Raw genomic sequence first — 17,681 nt, forward strand, 5'->3', positions numbered from 1 at the left:
AGAGCACTTGTGTGCGGCATTTCGCGCGAACGAGCAGGGGAGCCTCTGTTTAACCAGGAAACTCCACTTTTGTCTCAGGTACCTCTCTCTCTCTCTCTCTCGCTTGCTCTCTCCCTAGTTCCTATCCGCCCCGTTTTTCTGCCATCCACATTCCAAAAAATAAATACTCGTTCCTTTTTCTTTTGTATGTTTCTTCTTTCTTCTTTATTTTTCGCTAACAAGAACTCATAATTTTCATCACAATTTTGAAATTTTCCTTTACTGTGAAAGGTTTAATGATAAGAATGACTTCTTTTTTCCATCTTCTTCTTTGAATTTCCCTGTTTCTTTTCTTAGTAACCTCTCTTTGATTGACCGGGTTCAATTCTTTTGTGGATCGTTGTTCAGAAATTCTCTGACCTCGTTAATCAGGAAGTTTTATTGTTATCTTTAAGATATAAAAAGTTTCGTTTTTTTTTTTTTAATTTTTGTTTCTTTTGAAACTGAGTATTTCCTTGCTATAAACTGGTTACACTGATGAGGCCATTAACGAGTTCAGGTGCCCAATATGATGCTTTCGGGGTAATTTGTCTGGATCAGTAATTGAGGTTTTTTATGCTGGTCTATTTTTGCCCTGCTACCGACAATATGATGTGCTGTGGAGGTGTTGACGAAGACCCTTTTAATCAGTCTATCAATCCATATACTACTCCACCAAATGCGAATGCACGTGGTAATGTACTCCTCATTTAATTATTATGTTTCCAATGACCAGTTTGATCTGATGTTGAACGAAAGCTTCATTAATTTTATCTATTTATACTAGTGTGTCCGACAAAGTATGGGGTATGAACTTTGATTGGATCTCTCGTTTGTTGAAAAAAATATTCCCTCAAGTAGGTCGCTCACTTTGTTGCTAGTATTCGTTCTTGACCATGTTGATTTAGCTGTCATCTGTTTATTTGTTGCATATGCTATTCCTCAACTCCTCCTCGGTGACGAATTCTTTCATGAATGAAAATTTTTTATACTGTAGAAAAATTTATACACTTCCATATGTCAGGGAAAGACACTTCTCATGGTACTGCTTGATGTTCTGTAGTGCTCATTTTACAGACTATCCATTCTGTATTCAGCCATCCATATGGTAGCAAAATTCGTTACTCTTTCATGTTTTGTTTTACGGCTACCTTCTCCATTTTGGTTTTTTTGTAGACGAAGGTGAAAAGCTTGGGCACACACTCTTTTAAGGCATTGTTAGTTCACTTAACTTGACTCATAGGCATAATTGTGTTTGAGCTTTTGTTGCTCCTCCTCTGCATAAAACAACACAATGTATTTTCAAGTTCTTTTATTTAGTTTCTATTACTCACCACTGAGAGAGGAACGAATGGGCTGCCCTACAAATTGCTTGTTTTTACTTAGGATACTTAAAAAAATTCATGATCTTAAGATGTTAGATTCACCAACCAAGAAAACCTGGATGTATCACCTTCTAACAGTACGAATTTATCATAGTCGCTCTTCATATAAAGATTTAAAAAGTTCAAAAAAACACATGTATGTATCATCATATGCTCTTCGGAAGTTGCCTGACTTAGTTATTTTTCTGGATTGAGCCATTGGCTCCACTCTAGGCCACATCTGGGTTTTGGTTGTGTTGGCTGAGTAATCGTTGAGTCCCATCTTTCTGCATCGAGTCTCACTGGCATCTATGGGTATCTCTTGACCTCGGAATCTGTTACTGTCCCACTGGATGTTGTCGCTATTTCCAATTGTTAAGATTATTTCCATAGAGAAAACGTTTCAGATTCATTATATTTGAAGGATCTAAGTTGTTTGGCTGATAGGGTGGACGGGGAAAATCGAAGAAAATTTTGGTCATCTAGAAAAAAAACTTTTAGGATATCTTTTTTATCAGTAATTACTGCTTCATGGGCCAGAATAGATCCTCATAATAGTAAACCCACTGTAATGCACATCTAGCTGGTTTGTAGTTGAGTGATAATACTATGATTCTCTTCTATGACTTTTTATTTCTAACTCCAATGTCCTAATATCCTAAAGCGTAACTTTGTCAAATGGTCACAGATTGACCTTTCATCCTTCCTTTACCAAGCTATGGATACTGTTGCTGGAATAATATCCTTAACAACTAAAAAACCCTTATCTCCTGTTATATGGAGAAAACACTATTAGATTGCATGACTGAAATGGTCTTTCCTGCTTTATGTTTTAGGTAATGACATGGAATCAAAAGCAGGCTCTCAGGCACCCAGGAGTGGAGCTTCTCCTAAAATCTTACCTATTGAAACACCTGCTATATCCTTGGATGAGCTGAATAAGTTGACTGGTAACTTTGGTTCAAAGGCTTTGATAGGGGAGGGATCTTCTGGTCGAGTGTTCCATGTCACTTTGAAAAGTGGCGAGGAAGCAGTGATAAAGAAGATGGATCCTTCGCAAGAACCTGATTCTGATTTTGCTGCCCAGGTAATCTTCTGGTAGGAGGTCCTGGTGATACTTCAATCTTTGAAAATCTGAATTTGGGAGATGCTTTAATATTTGGAAATCTGAACTAGGGAGATACTTTAATATTTGAAAATCTGAACTTGGCAGATGCTTTAATATTTTAAAATCTGAACTTGGGTATAACTTTATTTCTAAATGGGACTAAGCTACTTTTAGAAATTCCAGCTTGACAAATTAACCATCCTGTTGTAAGAAAATACTATATCAATGTTGAACATCCTGTTATGTATGTCTAGGAAATAAAGCTGATTTTGACACTAACTTTTATTATGGTGGTTGCAGTTATCTATTGTATCAAGGCTTAAGAATGAAAACTTCTGTGAGCTTTTGGGTTACTGTCTGGAGGCAAACAATAGAATTTTGGTGTATCAGTTTGCTAGTATGGGTTCTTTGCATGACATATTACATGGTCTCTCTCTCTCTCTCCCTCTCTCTCTCTACATATATGTATATGTATATATATATATATATATGTATGTATGTATCTGAAAGAACCTATTATTTGTGTTGGGTTCTGAATCATGGAAAAGACTCAAATGTTTTTTTTTCGGCTCAGGGAGGAAAGGAGTACAGGGAGCTGAACCAGGGCCTGCGTTGAGTTGGATCGAACGAGTAAAAATTGCTCTGGGTGCGGCAAGGGGACTTGAGTACCTCCATGAAAAAGTTCAGCCTCCAATTGTTCATCGGGACATTAGATCCAGCAACGTTCTTCTATTTGATGACTTGGTGGCCAAAATTGCAGATTTCAATCTCTCTAACCAGTCTCTTGATTCAGCTGCCCGTCTACATTCAACTAGAGTTTTGGGAACTTTTGGATATCATGCTCCAGAGTAAGTTGTATTTTATGTCTTCCTGTTTTGGAAAATAATTTTGGAGGATTCTATCATTCATTTGTTTCCTTCTGTCCATTCAGATATGCCATGACCGGACAAATAACTCTGAAAAGTGATGTTTATAGCTTTGGCGTCATTCTTCTTGAGCTCTTGACAGGAAGGAAGCCAGTTGACCACACCATGCCTAAAGGACAGCAGAGTCTTGTTACTTGGGTGAGTGAAATTTATGTCTTTAGCTAATTTATTCCCTCTTTGTTGGTTACTAACTGCAGTTAATGATCATAAATCAGGCTACCCCAAGATTAAGTGAGGACAAAGTCAAGCAGTGTGTTGACCCCAAATTAAATACTGATTTCCCACCAAAGGCTGTTGCAAAGGTTGTCTCTTTACCTTTATTATTTCTTTCAGTTTGCACTTCAAATGACTGAAAAATAATCTAGTTATAGTCGTTCATAGATGCCTTGTTGTGTGGCAAAGACATTAGACCCCATTTTTTGTCATTGGTTGGGTTGTTGTATAGAAATTCCAAAAAGCTGCCTTGGTTTAAACATCAATAAGGATCCATCTAAATGCGGCAGAGGAGCTACTTTATAATATACTAATGGGATAATTAAAATTGCGAGTGCGATTGGTGTTTGGTCTGAAAGACTTGGGTTAGAGCTAGGACTCCAGATTAACAGTAATTCAGACATCTTATGCCATTAAGTGGGATTGAAGCAAAAACTTTATAGGATAATTCCTCTGTTTTATTTTATTTTCCAGAATTTTCTGTAGTCTCTGATGCTATTTATACAATTTTATTTGTCAGATGGCAGCAGTTGCAGCACTCTGTGTTCAATATGAAGCTGATTTCCGTCCCAATATGACAATTGTAGTCAAGGCTCTCCAACCACTCCTTAAAATAACTAATGCTGAATCCCAGACGTGACTCACTTCCATCCAATTTATTATTTTGCCCTTCTCAATAGCGCAATAGACCATTTTTGTATGCCCCAAATTTGGAGATGCATTACTTTCAGTTTACATTGCTGAAGTCAATGAAGTAAATGTTCCTATTCTTTTTTGCAGCTGACATGGAATCCCCTTCGCAACTTCAAATCAGGAGCCATCTATTCCTTCGTCTCGTTGACCTTCAACTGCAAAGGAGACTTGATCAAAGTTAGAGACTGCAGCAAAGAGTCTAAAATCATCTTGACACACTGAAACCCCTGTGCAACTGCAACAGAATAAGTTGGCAGCTTGATTAGTTATGAAGTTGCATTATTTGAGAATGCAAGATGCAAGTGGCATGCAAATGTTCCCATGTAAACCAACAACCTCTAGAAAAACAATAATGGTTGATGCCATACATTAAGAAATTATTGTGGTCAAGATCAATAAGGATCTGAGAGGCAATGGGTGCAATGAACAGATCACATGAGACTTGCAGACAGGATTATTGTTGTGGTCAAGATCAATAGGGATCTGAGAATTGCTTCACAGGAGTTGGAGAGATGAAGAGTACTTTAGTGAATACAAGTACTTCCAGGTAGCCTAACTGTTCTGGCCATTGTATTGGATCCAAAAGTGTAACACTAGCTCTCTGGTTCTGGATGTCAAGTTGTTTGATTTCAAACACCTGAGTTTGAAACTATTGATTCTTGTACAAACTGAATAATCTGACATATGTATATATACATGGTTTTAGCAAGTTTTCTGTTCCATCATTTATATTGTTCATGCTGTTCTCCCTTTGCATATTCTTGATAGCAAGAGGCCACCAGGTCACATACTGACAACTTTGTTATGGTGATGAATTTTTATGAAGGGTTTAGATTGGAAAATTTGAATAGTTATAATGAGAACCAAATACTGAAAACTTTGGTTCATTTAAGATATAAAATGATTTAATGTTTTAATCTGGTATAAGCAACTACTTGCAAGCATTTGTAGCTCTTATGATATCCACCTCGATGAAAATTGAAGGTAATGGCTTCTCCTCAATTGAATAGTCTAAGCCTGGATAAAGTTATTTGATCATACAATCTAAATTATGAATTTTTTCAATTGTTTTAAATTGTCTCATATAATGTTATAGAACTTTGACTTGATCTATCAGTTGAACCAGGTTTAATCGAACTCAATCGCTCTTTGAGTTAAAATCTTGTAAGAGTACTACTAGAAATCGGTCAAAACCCAATTAACCAAGTCAAGTTAGACGGTTCAACTAGTGAACTAACTAAACCTGATCAATCAACCAAGTCATTTATCATGTAGGAAAATTCTCCCTATGCAGACATAAGTAGAGGAGGAGGGTTGTCGCCTTGGTGAAGGTAGGGGATTCCTCCTTTGTTGTCCTAGGTAAAAGGAGGAGGCATAGTGGTCCCCTAACGGCAGGGAGGGTAGAATACCTTTTCCCACATTGCACAAGGAGGTAGGGAACCCTAATCTTAATTTTCTATCCTTTTATATATCGTTGCTTAAAATCCAGAAGAGTTGCCCCTTGAAAGAAGCACACACAATTGGAGAGTCTTTGCAGATAAAGATTGAAAACTTCCCAAGGTTGAGAAGGCATCTGTTCATCTTGATTTTGAGTGTGATCATAGGCCAGAATACAAAATTCTTGTTCGACTACCAGATACTGAAACTTGAAAACCAAGATGAATGTCCATGAAATTTGTTCTTACTTGTCTTTGTGTCCCAATTTTATGAATACAACCTAAAAGACTAGTCATTTAAGTGCGGAAAACCAACCTAATCAAGAGAGGTGGACCGGAACCACCTTTGATACACAAAACAGGTGGCTTCAAATGTAAAAGACTAGTCTCTCAAATTCTAGTAATTTATGAGTTATCAAACTTTAACCTCCAAGGTTTGCCTCCACTCAGCTTGTTAAATTTAATGTAGACACAGGGGATGAGAAAGCATTTAAAATTTAATTGGAACATATGCAGCAGGCATAGCCGCAGCAAATCCTAATTAAATTAGTCCCTCAATGGATTTTGTGGGCCGGATGCTAGTCCACATCCAGAAGAGTAATCTAACGCTTTGGATGGGCCTGAATGTGCAGATTCAGAATACGCGCAATGGGCTGTTCTAACGGTTTATATCCAATAGACGAGGACAGGATGGTTATTAATTTCAACTACAGGGCTCCTTTCTCCTCGAAGAACATTAGGGTTTTTCTCCTCTTCCTGATAAACCTGAGACGGCGAGAAGGCCTGCGCCTCTATAAAAGATCTCGCTTCAGTGGTCAGCACTATCGCTTTGCGTTCGCTTTCTCCAGAGGAAACTGCGACGATTTTTTCTCCCAGTTTCTTTCCCTTCCCTTCTTTTATATTTGTTTGTTTCAGCGTCGGCCGGGGATGCTATAGAATTGTCCGTACCATCTGAGATCTTTCTTTGATGTTTCTTATTCTTATCTTTCTGAGGCCGTGATCTTTCCTTCTTCATTTCGTTTTTAGTTTCAAAAGAGCCTCTCTTTTTTTAACGCACAGTGGCTGGCTGTGATGAGCAGAAAAGTTACCATCAAACGCTGAAAGAAACATTTGTTTGGATGTTGATATTTTACAACTCTCTGAGCCTTGTCTAAAATTTTCCATCTTATGTTTATTTCTCTTTTGTTTTGCTGTTTTTTCCATGCTTTTCTAAGATGTCTTTTTGTTATGTTACGAAGGCAATAAATTAGAGTCTCTGATGCGCTTCTCAATAGCGTTTACAGCGCTGTACGTTGCCGAGATCAAAATCGGGCTGAGATTCTGGCAATTGCTGCTGTTTAATGGAGCTTTTGCATTCAGATGCCCGGAAATTTATATTTTTTTTCTTCCAGTTCTTGTTGCTGAGAGTTCTGTTTTTCCTGTTTCTGAGGTGAATGTAAGGTAGGTGTAGACCAATTTTTCCATCATGCAAATAGAGTGGATTTAGGGTTAGATCGGGTTCAGATGCTGGAGTTCGTACTTGGGGGTTTGAGTTGCCTTCGAAAACCTAACCTGATGAGGTAGTCAACAGATTTCCTCGAATCCAATCTGCAGGGACGGGTGGGATTAATAGGAATGGGACGAGGTTAAGTTGGGTTTATGTTGAGTTTAACATGATGGGCTCACACCATTACCTCTTATCAAGAAACTTGAATTTGATGGAGGGGCAGAAGTCCCTCTTCTTCAATCTTTGGGGCTACTCAAGTTTGAGCAGTTCAATTCAACCACTCGATCCAGTCTGGTTTCAACATTGCTTTGTTAATATTAAAAGTATTGTTGATTTAACTATACCTGTGCCATGAGAAATTCTTTGGGTAGATAGATCCAGTGCTTTTACGATTCTATACCTTGAATGAGATAACCATGTTCTGATGTGAGCAAAGAAATACAAGTTCAGAGATAGGACATGGATCCCTTCCAACCTAAAATGCATAGAGAATATGGTGAGCCATAATGGAAGAGGTAAAGTAAACAGGGACAATGTTTATCAGATTTTGTTTAAGCAAAGGGGACTGATGTAAAATTCTGGTCGGACCTTTGTTCACTTTCGCTCGAGCCTTCCCATTTTTATTTAATTTATTAAGGTACAAGGAAGCTTCTGTGTTAGTCTATCAGGACCTCGGATAGAACTACAGGTTAAGAAGAAACCTAACTGATGGGGATCAATGGAGAGGATTGCGTAATCTGGAGCTTAATGACTGCTAGGGATTAGTCCGTGGCTCATATCATACCAAGATTGGATTCAATCCCCCTAACATATACAAACTAGGAATCCGTTGGACCTCAAAAGGTTATTACCTTAGGGGGGTGGGTTATACAATTAAATAAACCATTAGTTTTTTTATTTTTTGTTAATATATTATTAATTAATAACATATAAATTATATATTATGTAATTGAAAATTTTATTTATTTATTATATATTTTTTATTTGTTTTAAAATAGTGAGTTTTAATGTTAAACAATATTTTATGTTATTATAAAATAATTTATTTTTTAATTTTATTCACTAATGTTATTTTTATTTTTTATTTTTTATTTTAAATAATTTATTCTAGTAACGTAATTAATATATTAATTTATAATAATTAATTGGTTTAATTATCAATTGTTATAATTAATTAAACCATTAAATTTATTTATTATATTCTCTTATGTTATTTTTAAATTTTTTATTAATTTTGTATAATTTATTCTAGTTATATGTAATTATTGTTGTAATTTATAATAAATTATAATTATTAAGTAATATAATATAATTTTTATTTATTAAGATATTAATATATTTTAACATTATATGTTAAATTATATTTATTTTGGTTAATTATATGTTTAAGTATATATTTTATTTAAGTATATTATAAAAGGCTAGTGAAGAGTAAAAAGAGGGCAAATTATTCTGGATAGCTTATGAAAGCTACGTAGGACTGAGGAAGAAACTATGGATTATGACCTCCATTGCAGTTTTAGCTCCTCATTCCCTGGGCTCTCTGCCATGCTCTTTCCCAAATATGAGAAAATCAACAGGAAATCTGCATCTCCGTAGAAAGTCAACGTATAAGAGCCACTCCATAGACTACATGATTGGACCAGTAACTCACTCCTAACATGGCCTGCTTTAAAAAGTATACCTCCAAAACTGATATAAGCTGGCTGGCCCACGTCGAATATTTAATGGTCCATCTTTTGGTGACCTTGGGCTTGCTGGGATTGGAGGCCGTATTAGAGATCAGAATGATTCTGGTCCTCCTTTGTGTTCTCAAGGCCTTTGGATCACTGTAACTCATCCAAAGCTAAAGCAGCCGTTGAGGGCCTTGGAAGACTTTCTGAATGAATTATAAGTCCTGGCCATCAAGAAAAACAGCTCCCCATTGGGGCTAGCATATACATCTTCGATGAAATCTTTGAATTGTGCTCATACATCTATTCGATTCAGCTATATCCCAAGTGGAGTTTCCCATAAGCACGTTACTCTGACATTTCTACCGTGGTAACGTGGGGTCTGAGACAACTTGTATAATTTCTAACCATTTTCAAAAAAAAAAAAAATTCTGATCTCAGTGGTGGAACATCTTATCAATTATAATATCATCATCCAGCTGCCAAGATTATAAACCCTAAACCCTAAATTCTTACATTGTGATCAAATGTGGTTAGACTTGTTCTACTTTGCCCTTCGAGGTTGCTTCCCCAAAAGGAGGGGCATCTCTTAGTCTATCATTTCCAGATCAGCTTGAAAAGACATTAATCTCCAAGAAATTATCCTTGTAAAATTCTGATTTAATTTTTTATTTTGATTGTGTTTTTTTTCTTGGTGGGATTCCTTGTTTGGAAGTCTCCTGTATTCCTATCTTTCAGTTCAAATCTCTCTTCCAATTGTAACAACAAAAAAAGTTAGCTTGCCTGTTCTATCACGTTCAGTACAACTGCACTGGCACTTGCTCTTTGAACTTCCAGAAGATTTGCCCCTGAAAGTAGCACAATCCAGTGCCAATAAGTGATCACTACTTAGATTAATAACAATAGCCCTAATCGGAATTCAGATATTCTGAAACAAGAATCTGTACGAATGTGTAATTACTGCTATTATTATTATCGAAAAAAGAAAAGGAGATCAGCAGAATTATTCAAAACAACTTATGGGTGTGAAGAAAATGCACCAAATTGATGGACTTTGAAAGGTTCACCACCTATCACCCTTGTTGTCTGCATCTGAACCTCCCTCTCCCCTTACTCCCGACATTGAAGAGAATGAGAGCACAAATTTCTTTCCCCTCTCAACCTGGAAACTATGGGCAGAGAGGGAGTCTTCTTACATCTTCCAGAAAAATGGCCAGTCAATTTCCTTATGTAATTATCAGATACTTGAAGATCCATCGTCTTTATTTGAAAAATATAATGTAGGACCATATTTGACAATTCATATAAAAATGCTAGACAGAACTGTAAAATGGCATCTGGAATTATAGCCCACCTGAGAAACATTGAGCACAAAATTTTGTAAGACTACAATGACTTCTTGAACCAGTAACAAAAGAGTTCATTAATTATGTTAAAAGTGGACTAACAGTTCATTGCTGTAGAGGAAATCCAATACGGGCAGGAATGAACATGGTGAGAGCAAACCTATCAATTGAATGAACCAACTTACCATGATAATAGGCTCCAACAAAAATGATGAAAAAATAACACTACCCACCCTATACAAATAACACCGGCAAAGTAAGTTTAGCATCTAACTCATAGCAAAGGTAGAAAGAATCTCAAGAATATCCACAATGAATCCAGCAATATATAACAGAATTTATCAAAAAAAATATATCCAATACTCAACAGGAAATGTCTCAAATTGCAAAAAACAGCTTTTTATGAATCTCAAATTTTCAATAGCAACATACAGTGGAACAGTCTTCAGAACTAATTCTGAACACTCTGATGACTTCTTTAGAACTTCAGAGACTCTAGAAATATTCTGATAAATAACCAATACTCAACAGGAAATGTCTCAAATTGCAAAAAACAGCTTTTATGAATCTCAAATTTTCAATAGCAACATACAGTGGAACAGTCTTCAGGACTAGTTCTGAACACTGATGACTTCTTTAGAACTTCAGAGACTCTAGAAATATTCTTTGGACCAATAACCAAAGCCAATGTGGAATAATATCAAACTCTGCAATGTTGATTCCATGGTTTAAAGGGATCTTGAAGTTATCATTACCTTTTCAAAAAGAAGAATCCCTTTAAGTTTAGAAGTTTTTTTTTTTTCCATAGAAGAAACTCACTGGCTTAACCATCCAGTAAATTCTATAGTAGAAAATAATACACAATCAACGACCATGTTAACGAGGTTTACATGTTGAAACAAGGACTACTACAGAATGGGAACCACACCATCCAATATAGCAAATGACTTCTATAATACCAGTGCTTCAGACTAGTTTGATCAGTCCATCTACTCACAACTGACATCATTTCTAATGTAATGCAAACACTTAATAACATACAAGAACTAGAACAGTGCAGTACAAATGAAACACCAGCATAAACAATTTTAACATAGTTACAAGAAAATAGGAGTGAGAGACGTACTGTTTCCTCTTATCAATTGTTGAGTCTAAAAGCTTCCTCCAGCCAAGAATACATCCAACAGAGGCGAAGCCCGTATAAATGTAAGAAATTTTTTATTATGGCATAAAAAAATCGATACTAAAACACAAGTAGCTGTATGTTTCTTGCAGATTCTTCTAACTTGCACAGGGCTGTCCCATAAGAGGAGCCCTAACATCATCAATTATCAGCTCCACTTAAGGAATTCATCGAATATGTAACGTTTACATTAAGAGTGACAATAAAAACTGAAACATTTACCAATATAGAAAATCTAAAATTTAAGCCAAGTTTTAGAAGACCAAAATGACAGACCGGTTTGTTTTGATCATGGTCTTTACCAAAAAATCAATTCGTCTTCGGATCCGGCATGGGAAAAAGCCCAGCGCCCGCAGCTCCCCTCGGCGGTGCAAACCCTAGGAATTTCTGCAAATTCGTCCTGATACTAATCGAACACAAGAAATACAAAAAGGCCATGGAACAATCGGTCGCATCGATGCCGGGGACCCCTCGATGACTCATCTTCTGCACAATGCCGGCGGGCACGAAGGGCAACTTGGCCACAGCCTTCCCCTCAAAAAGCGAATTCAAGAAACCAAAAACGACAAATAGCACAACGGCGACAACAGCACCAGACTTGAATTTGGAGAGAGAAAGATCTCGGGAAGATTCCTTCAAGCTGGTTTCGACGCGATCGATCTTCTTGGTTTTGGAGGACTTTTTAGGGAGTTGAGAGGAGGGGGTTTTCATGGTTTCCAACTTTTTGGCGGCTTTGTCGATGGAGGAGCGGAGGGATTTGTAGGATGAGGTTCGGTAGATGAGAAGCCAGGAGATGGCCTCACAGAGGAGAGCCGAACCGATGGAGATGCCGACGACAACGAGGCTGTCGAAGTACCTAAAGGAAGAGAGAGTCGACATGGCCTGTTTGTCGAGGGGTCTCGGTGTACGAAATCTCTCCTCCTCCGCCTCTTGATCTGCTCTCTGTTCGCTATCCGTTTTTAACTACTTTGCGGCGCCCGTCTGGCCCCTATTGCCAAAGCGGGCACCGATCTGATCCCACAAATCTAGAACGATTTGCAAATACAAAATAACATTAAATTCTTACTTATTTACGGTATAATTAAATTTTTATATAATTTTTTTTAACTCGAAAATAAAATAATAAGAATAAATAGCTACATCTTAATATTTTGAAAAATGAAAAATCAGGAGATAGAAAAGGAATTTGAAGAATTCTAATTCCAAACTTGCTAAATCACCCACAGGCATTGTTGAAACTTAAGATTCCAATGTACAATCATAGCAGAAGAGAATTATGGGATGAGAAGAAAAAAAAAAAGTCTGTGGAGAGAAGATTTTAAGAGAAGAAGAAGGAGAGTGACGAAATTAGAAGAAAAATGAAGAATAGGGTAATAGACTTTGATCCGAACCTTCCCTTAACTATATTTATAGATGATAAAAGTATAATATTATAATTATACCATTCACCCTAGTAAAAATGAAAAAAAGACAAAAAAATATTAATTACATCAATGACACTCTAATTACATCATATCTTCCGATAGTCATAATATTAGATATCCAAGACAGGGAGGCTGTAACCTTCATTGCTTTTCAAGTATTAATCACTTAGAAAAGCTTTACAACAACATTTCCTTTGAATTCATGTAACTTTTCTATAAGGTAGCTTCAATTGGAAAACTCAGAAACCAATGGGCACAAGAAATGACTTCTAAGGCAGCAGCTCAACCCACACCTTGAAATTAAAAGAGCTCTAGCCTCTACTCAAACCCATTATGCATAGAAGAAGAGATGTAAAGGATTTACCAAACCCTGTAGCTCCAGCCAGTTCAATTCAAAGGCCAGCTGAAGCCAAACGTATAAAAAATGAAAGTGAAATGTGACGAGTCAAAACGTTGAGGCAAGCAAAAACTCTTATTTGACAAACCCTCCATAACAGAGAAACCAAATGTAGTGGTAACTTTTATATTTTTCTTGCCAGTCAAAGTCTTTCCCTTCTATAGTTAATAATGGTCTCTACAAAATAAAGAGAGAAGTTTTCCTATAACCTTTTGTAATTTCCTCAAGGAGGTGCTCTTTTGAAATGTCCAACATTATTATTTGAGCAATTTAGATTTTAAAGATGATGCATAAAAGTAATGCAGGTCGAAGCACAAGATTTATCATCTATTCCATTCAGTTTTTGAGGGATTTAAACCAACTCTTCATAAGTGGTTCCTACTATGAAAACTTGATAAAAGTCACCCCAAAAATGCATCACAAGCAAATAACTAATGTTTTGTACCCATGAAATATGCAATGCTAAAAGTTTGCTTTGACTGCATACCTATACATCAGGCATCAAAAAACATATAAAAAAACAAGCGAGCCAAGAACAGATTGAAGTGATATAGCCTAGCTTGCATTCTTTGCTGCACAAGATGATTACCCCTTAACTAGGGACTAACACTTTTATGCTTCATCGATGCCAAAACTCAATACATTCTTTGTTTGCTTGTCCATTTACAGAACTATGCAATTGAATGTCATGAGAAGAAAATTTGACTTTGGTACATGAAGAATGAAACAAAAGCAAAACCTTGGCTAAGAGTTTGGCAAGAGGCGACCATTGTACATCTTATCCAGTAACTTCCGAGCATCAGGCCGTCGAAGAAGACCCTTGTTATTGGCTACACCAGTACCTAGACATACTGGACAGACCAGCTTCCCCCTACCTGCCACCATGCAGGATTATAAATAATTACACATATTGGTAATGCGACTTCAAATACTCTATAGTGGCATAAAAAGATATGTGAGAAGAATTCCAGCTTTAGGTGCCCAATTTAGGAAATCAAAGAGGTTAAAATGCATGCACTAAATTACAACTGACTAATTTTCATTGCCGCTTTAAAAGCAGTCCAACTCTTCTTGAATTGTAAAATCCCAGGGTAGAACCTCCAGCAAACAGTAAAGCATGCAGACATGTTTCCAATGGCCATGCTAAAGAGTAGCGAGAACGCCATCAAAAACATGGTAAAATAAAATAAGAATGGAACAGAGCTTGTAGAAAAGTTTAGCAACATCTCCTTCATTTGAACAAATAATACCAAATATAACTTACTTCGATATTATATCCCGTTTCCAGAATAATTTGATCTTTCCCCAAATACTAGACCTTGTTTGGACCGGAAACTAATAAAGATGAGTGATTCACAACAAATACATGCAATAATATGAGGCTAAGTGCAGGCATACTCTAAAAAACAGAGAGCAAAGTGGGATATCAAGTGTCCATGGCAAAAAGGATGACAACGGGCCTCTATTTCCAAAGAGAGAAAATTTCATATAAGTTGCAACTGTTCCTCGAGAAATGTAAGAGAATGAACTTTGCTTTAGTTTAGTCAGATCCATCTGAAATTATATAGAAATTTTTTATTTAGTTTCATTAGTGGAAAAAAGCAAATAACTTTTTGGCAATGAACAGAAAGAGTTATAGCATTTGATATACTTATGGACGACTTCTAACAAGCACATTAACTAGTAAGGAAGAGTTGATAAAGGACATCACATGCAGCTAATGTTTGTGATTCTACTATCTATTATATATCCGAACATGACTACATCTCAACCACATACCTTTGAAGCAAAATGAGAATTAGAATAAGGCATACCATAACAATTAGGACACTCAGTGAACTCGTAAACATCATTTGCACGTTTTCTATTGAGAGCTTTCCATTTTCCAGTACCACCACACATATCACCTGATTCAAAAACAGAAAAATCTCATCAGCAGATAATAAGAAAGTTGTAAAACTCTCAAATAAGCACATACCCTTGAACTTTAACAAAAGTAAACTAACACTTACAGATTATAGCACCACTACCCCCACAGTTCCGACACACAGGTCTTTCTTTTCCAACGGAACTATCCATGACTTCCGAAGGATTCCCTTTGGCTACAGAGACTGAAGTACTGGAAATATTTATTAAAGCAACAGTCGTACATAGACACCATCTTCGTGAAGCTAAATGACCTCTCTACGAGGCAAAACAAAATTTCAAGGAAATTAATTTTTTTAATGAGCATTATAGTAAACAAAAGTAGCACCCATTGTGAGGGGACATGAAAGAGAAGGTCTGTTAATCATCAAGCAAGCAAAAGAGTATGGCTCTCCGATTTCAATATCAGAGAGATAGAATGAGTGTTTGTTTCAAAATTTTAGGAAAATTGTGGACCACATACAACGATAATTCACATCATATTGCCCTAGTTGGTCAACTATAATTAGATAAACGGATCACTGAAACAAACATCTAAGTAAAAAACTTGTAGTTACTAAATTAAAAGTCTAAGTTGTAATTCCTTGCAAAGACAATTCATAAAATGTCAATTACAAAGCCCCTGGCGATATAATTGATTCAGTATAAAAACAAGGATTTTGTTGTAACAGCCAATGCTTTGCATCTGGTCCTTTTCGCAAGGAGCTGCATAATTAATAGAAGACTTTCATATGCATTGATATTAATAAAGGTGGACATTTCTTCTACGTTTCATGTACAAGGAGCTCTGTAGAAGCTCTCAAGTTTCCCTTTCATTTTCAAACATGTTTTAGTTCATGATTTTCCTGACTTCAATTTTTCTTTACACTTTCGAAAAAGATTGCATCCCCACTAAACCTTTTAGCAGTCTAGTGGAGTTTATTTTCTTACAAATACATCTTGGAGAAGGTTGTAGTGAAATTTACTTTAAAAACAAAAACTTCCCCCCTTCCAACACACACAAAATAGTTTATTTTCTACATTAATAATGACAAAACAAGGAGTATGGAAGCAACATCCAAGATATGAATTTCTACTTTAACAATGAAAAGTTCTCTGAGGATAATGAAGTATGGTCAGTCTCAGACATGATAGAACAGAAGAAACCCAATTCTTACGTTTGATGTTTCTGATGAATGATCAGTACTCTCATCTTCCAGATTGCACTTGAGTTGGAGTCCAGGTGATTTCGAGATGACTTCCCTCCAATGTTAGAAAGAAAATATTTAGTCCACTAGAAGAAGATAAATAAGCTAAAAGCACTACATGAAATGAAAATCAATCTCAATCTTTCCAAGGAAATGGGAGGCGTACAGAACAACTTTGATATTCCAATCACCGACGGTTTAAAAAGTTGAAAAATGTAAAAATAATTAGAGAATTACAAGCACAATTCAAGTTAACATTTTACAAACCGCTACACTTTATCTCCACCATCAATGCAACATTCTCGAAAAACTCAAGTAGTCTTGCATTAGTTAGATAATTACTTCCATCGTTAAAGCAAAAGTTCACATGAATTCGGAAAGAGAAGTGTTAAACATTACTCCAATCGTATTTGGGAAAATTGTCAAGGATACAGACATTAGCATTAGACTTCGACGGATTAAGAACAGCATTTTATTTGGCAAGAACAAGAGGGATAAATTCGCATTAAGAAACGGAGTAACATTATCTTCATGTCCCGAAAAGCATCAAAATACAAACTAAGAGAGGGAAAAAGAAAAAAGCACACGCTGATTTGACGAGTTGCTTCTAGCAGTGAAGCTCGAAAAGAACGAAGGGAGTGGAAGAGAGACTGTCCCCATCCCTTTTGTCCTCGTTTCTCAGTCTCACAACATACAGTGAGCAGAAGAAATGGTTGGGCGGAGGGGGGGGTCGTTAAGCTTCTCCCGGGAGCAGGAACGTCTCGAACTGCGTTTTGCGGTGATAAAATTGTTCGAAACACGGTTTACACCCATCCATCCAAAATGTTGCCCACCTCCGATATTTTATTAATTATTAAAAAAATATTCAAATGTAAAGCATCAACCGATGACATTATGATGTCATAAATAAAAATAAATTATTTAAAAAATATTTTAAAAAAGGGAAAACAAAGCTTCTCCGATCTCCCTCTGCAACCTGTCCCGGTTATTTTCTCCTCCCGATCAACCACGTTGGAACTCTACTGGTCATGGAAGTTCTTCAAACTACGGTTTTGAGGAAACATGGGAGTTCTTCAATCTATGCTAGGGCGGCAGCAGCCATGTCTTTGCTCCTGTAAACTTGGCCACCTCCTTTAACATTTTCAACAGAATTTCATAGTCACAAACACGGACATTCTTCAAACCATGGTTTTAAGGAAAATGGAAGTTCTTCAAAGACTTCGAAGTTGATCACATCAAGCTGATTCAAGATAGATTTTGGGAGGGTCGATTGGCCTGAGAGTTGTCTCGCCCCTTGTATT

General features: G+C 36.5%; 3 protein-coding genes and 2 non-coding genes across 8 annotated transcripts; 3 read left to right on the plus strand and 2 right to left on the minus strand.

Annotated features, from left to right (window-relative positions):
• The first annotated feature begins 19 nt into the window (after positions 1-19).
• Positions 20-4,978, plus strand: LOC137960280 (probable protein kinase At2g41970). Its single transcript, XM_068807850.1, has 9 exons — positions 20-78; positions 539-712; positions 2,219-2,469; positions 2,791-2,917; positions 3,065-3,338; positions 3,422-3,554; positions 3,632-3,718; positions 4,150-4,265; positions 4,410-4,978. Exons 2-9 carry the CDS (start codon positions 595-597, stop codon positions 4,411-4,413), a joined length of 1,110 nt encoding a protein of 369 aa, XP_068663951.1. The 5' UTR covers positions 20-78; positions 539-594; the 3' UTR covers positions 4,414-4,978.
• Positions 4,979-6,677: 1,699 nt separating this feature from the next.
• On the plus strand, positions 6,678-6,755 carry LOC137960734 (small nucleolar RNA snoR117). Its single transcript, XR_011114281.1, has one exon. It is a non-coding gene; the product is annotated as a small nucleolar RNA snoR117 (small nucleolar RNA).
• Positions 6,756-6,821: 66 nt separating this feature from the next.
• Positions 6,822-6,905, plus strand: LOC137960733 (small nucleolar RNA snoR116). The gene has a single exon (XR_011114280.1). It is a non-coding gene; the product is annotated as a small nucleolar RNA snoR116 (small nucleolar RNA).
• Positions 6,906-9,772: 2,867 nt separating this feature from the next.
• On the minus strand, positions 9,773-12,420 carry LOC137960282 (uncharacterized). Of its 3 annotated transcripts, XR_011114134.1 has the most exons (3): positions 11,723-12,420; positions 10,449-10,497; positions 9,773-10,271 (listed from the first exon to the last, which is right to left on the minus strand). XR_011114134.1 is itself a non-coding variant. In XM_068807853.1 (2 exons), exon 1 carries the CDS (start codon positions 12,323-12,325, stop codon positions 11,756-11,758), a length of 570 nt encoding a protein of 189 aa, XP_068663954.1. In that variant the 5' UTR covers positions 12,326-12,420; the 3' UTR covers positions 9,773-10,271; positions 11,723-11,755. The 3 variants fall into 3 exon arrangements, 2 of the variants coding, with proteins under 2 accessions (XP_068663954.1, XP_068663953.1); XM_068807853.1 differs by lacking the exon at positions 10,449-10,497; XM_068807852.1 differs by lacking the exon at positions 9,773-10,271 and having other exon boundaries at positions 10,307-10,497.
• A 1,302-nt stretch (positions 12,421-13,722) lies between these two features.
• LOC137960284 (protein PHOTOSYSTEM I ASSEMBLY 2, chloroplastic-like) lies at positions 13,723-17,157 on the minus strand. 2 transcript variants are annotated; one of them, XM_068807854.1, is made up of 5 exons: positions 16,968-17,157; positions 16,351-16,430; positions 15,280-15,451; positions 15,082-15,174; positions 13,723-14,142 (listed from the first exon to the last, which is right to left on the minus strand). In XM_068807854.1, the coding sequence occupies exons 1-5, from the start codon at positions 17,038-17,040 to the stop codon at positions 14,012-14,014; spliced, it is 549 nt and encodes a 182-aa protein (XP_068663955.1). In that variant the 5' UTR covers positions 17,041-17,157; the 3' UTR covers positions 13,723-14,011. The 2 variants fall into 2 exon arrangements, with proteins under 2 accessions (XP_068663955.1, XP_068663956.1); XM_068807855.1 differs by lacking the exon at positions 16,968-17,157 and having other exon boundaries at positions 15,280-15,378; positions 16,351-16,424.
• Positions 17,158-17,681: the final 524 nt, after the last annotated feature.

Source organism: Aristolochia californica, unplaced genomic scaffold (genome assembly GCF_029961685.1).
Source record: "Aristolochia californica isolate CCGP_79_NKW_82.1479 unplaced genomic scaffold, dmAriCali1.0.hap1 SCAF_3, whole genome shotgun sequence".
In the NCBI taxonomy this organism is placed as follows: Eukaryota; Viridiplantae; Streptophyta; class Magnoliopsida; order Piperales; family Aristolochiaceae; genus Aristolochia; species Aristolochia californica.

Excerpts from the sequence above, each read along its gene's own strand:
- LOC137960280 (XM_068807850.1), top strand. The coding sequence starts at position 595 with ATGCTGGTCTATTTTTGCCCTGCTACCGACAATATGATGTGCTGTGGA. Across the intron at positions 713-2,218 it reads ACCAAATGCGAATGCACGTG|GTAATGACATGGAATCAAAA; the intron begins GTAATGTACTCC and ends TTTATGTTTTAG. Across the intron at positions 3,555-3,631 it reads AGCAGAGTCTTGTTACTTGG|GCTACCCCAAGATTAAGTGA; the intron begins GTGAGTGAAATT and ends ATCATAAATCAG.
- LOC137960282 (XM_068807853.1), bottom strand. The coding sequence starts at position 12,325 with ATGTCGACTCTCTCTTCCTTTAGGTACTTCGACAGCCTCGTTGTCGTC.
- LOC137960284 (XM_068807854.1), bottom strand. The coding sequence starts at position 17,040 with ATGGGGACAGTCTCTCTTCCACTCCCTTCGTTCTTTTCGAGCTTCACT. Across the intron at positions 15,175-15,279 it reads GGGTAGTGGTGCTATAATCT|GTGATATGTGTGGTGGTACT; the intron begins GTAAGTGTTAGT and ends TTTTTGAATCAG. Across the intron at positions 14,143-15,081 it reads TGAGTGTCCTAATTGTTATG|GTAGGGGGAAGCTGGTCTGT; the intron begins GTATGCCTTATT and ends GCATGGTGGCAG.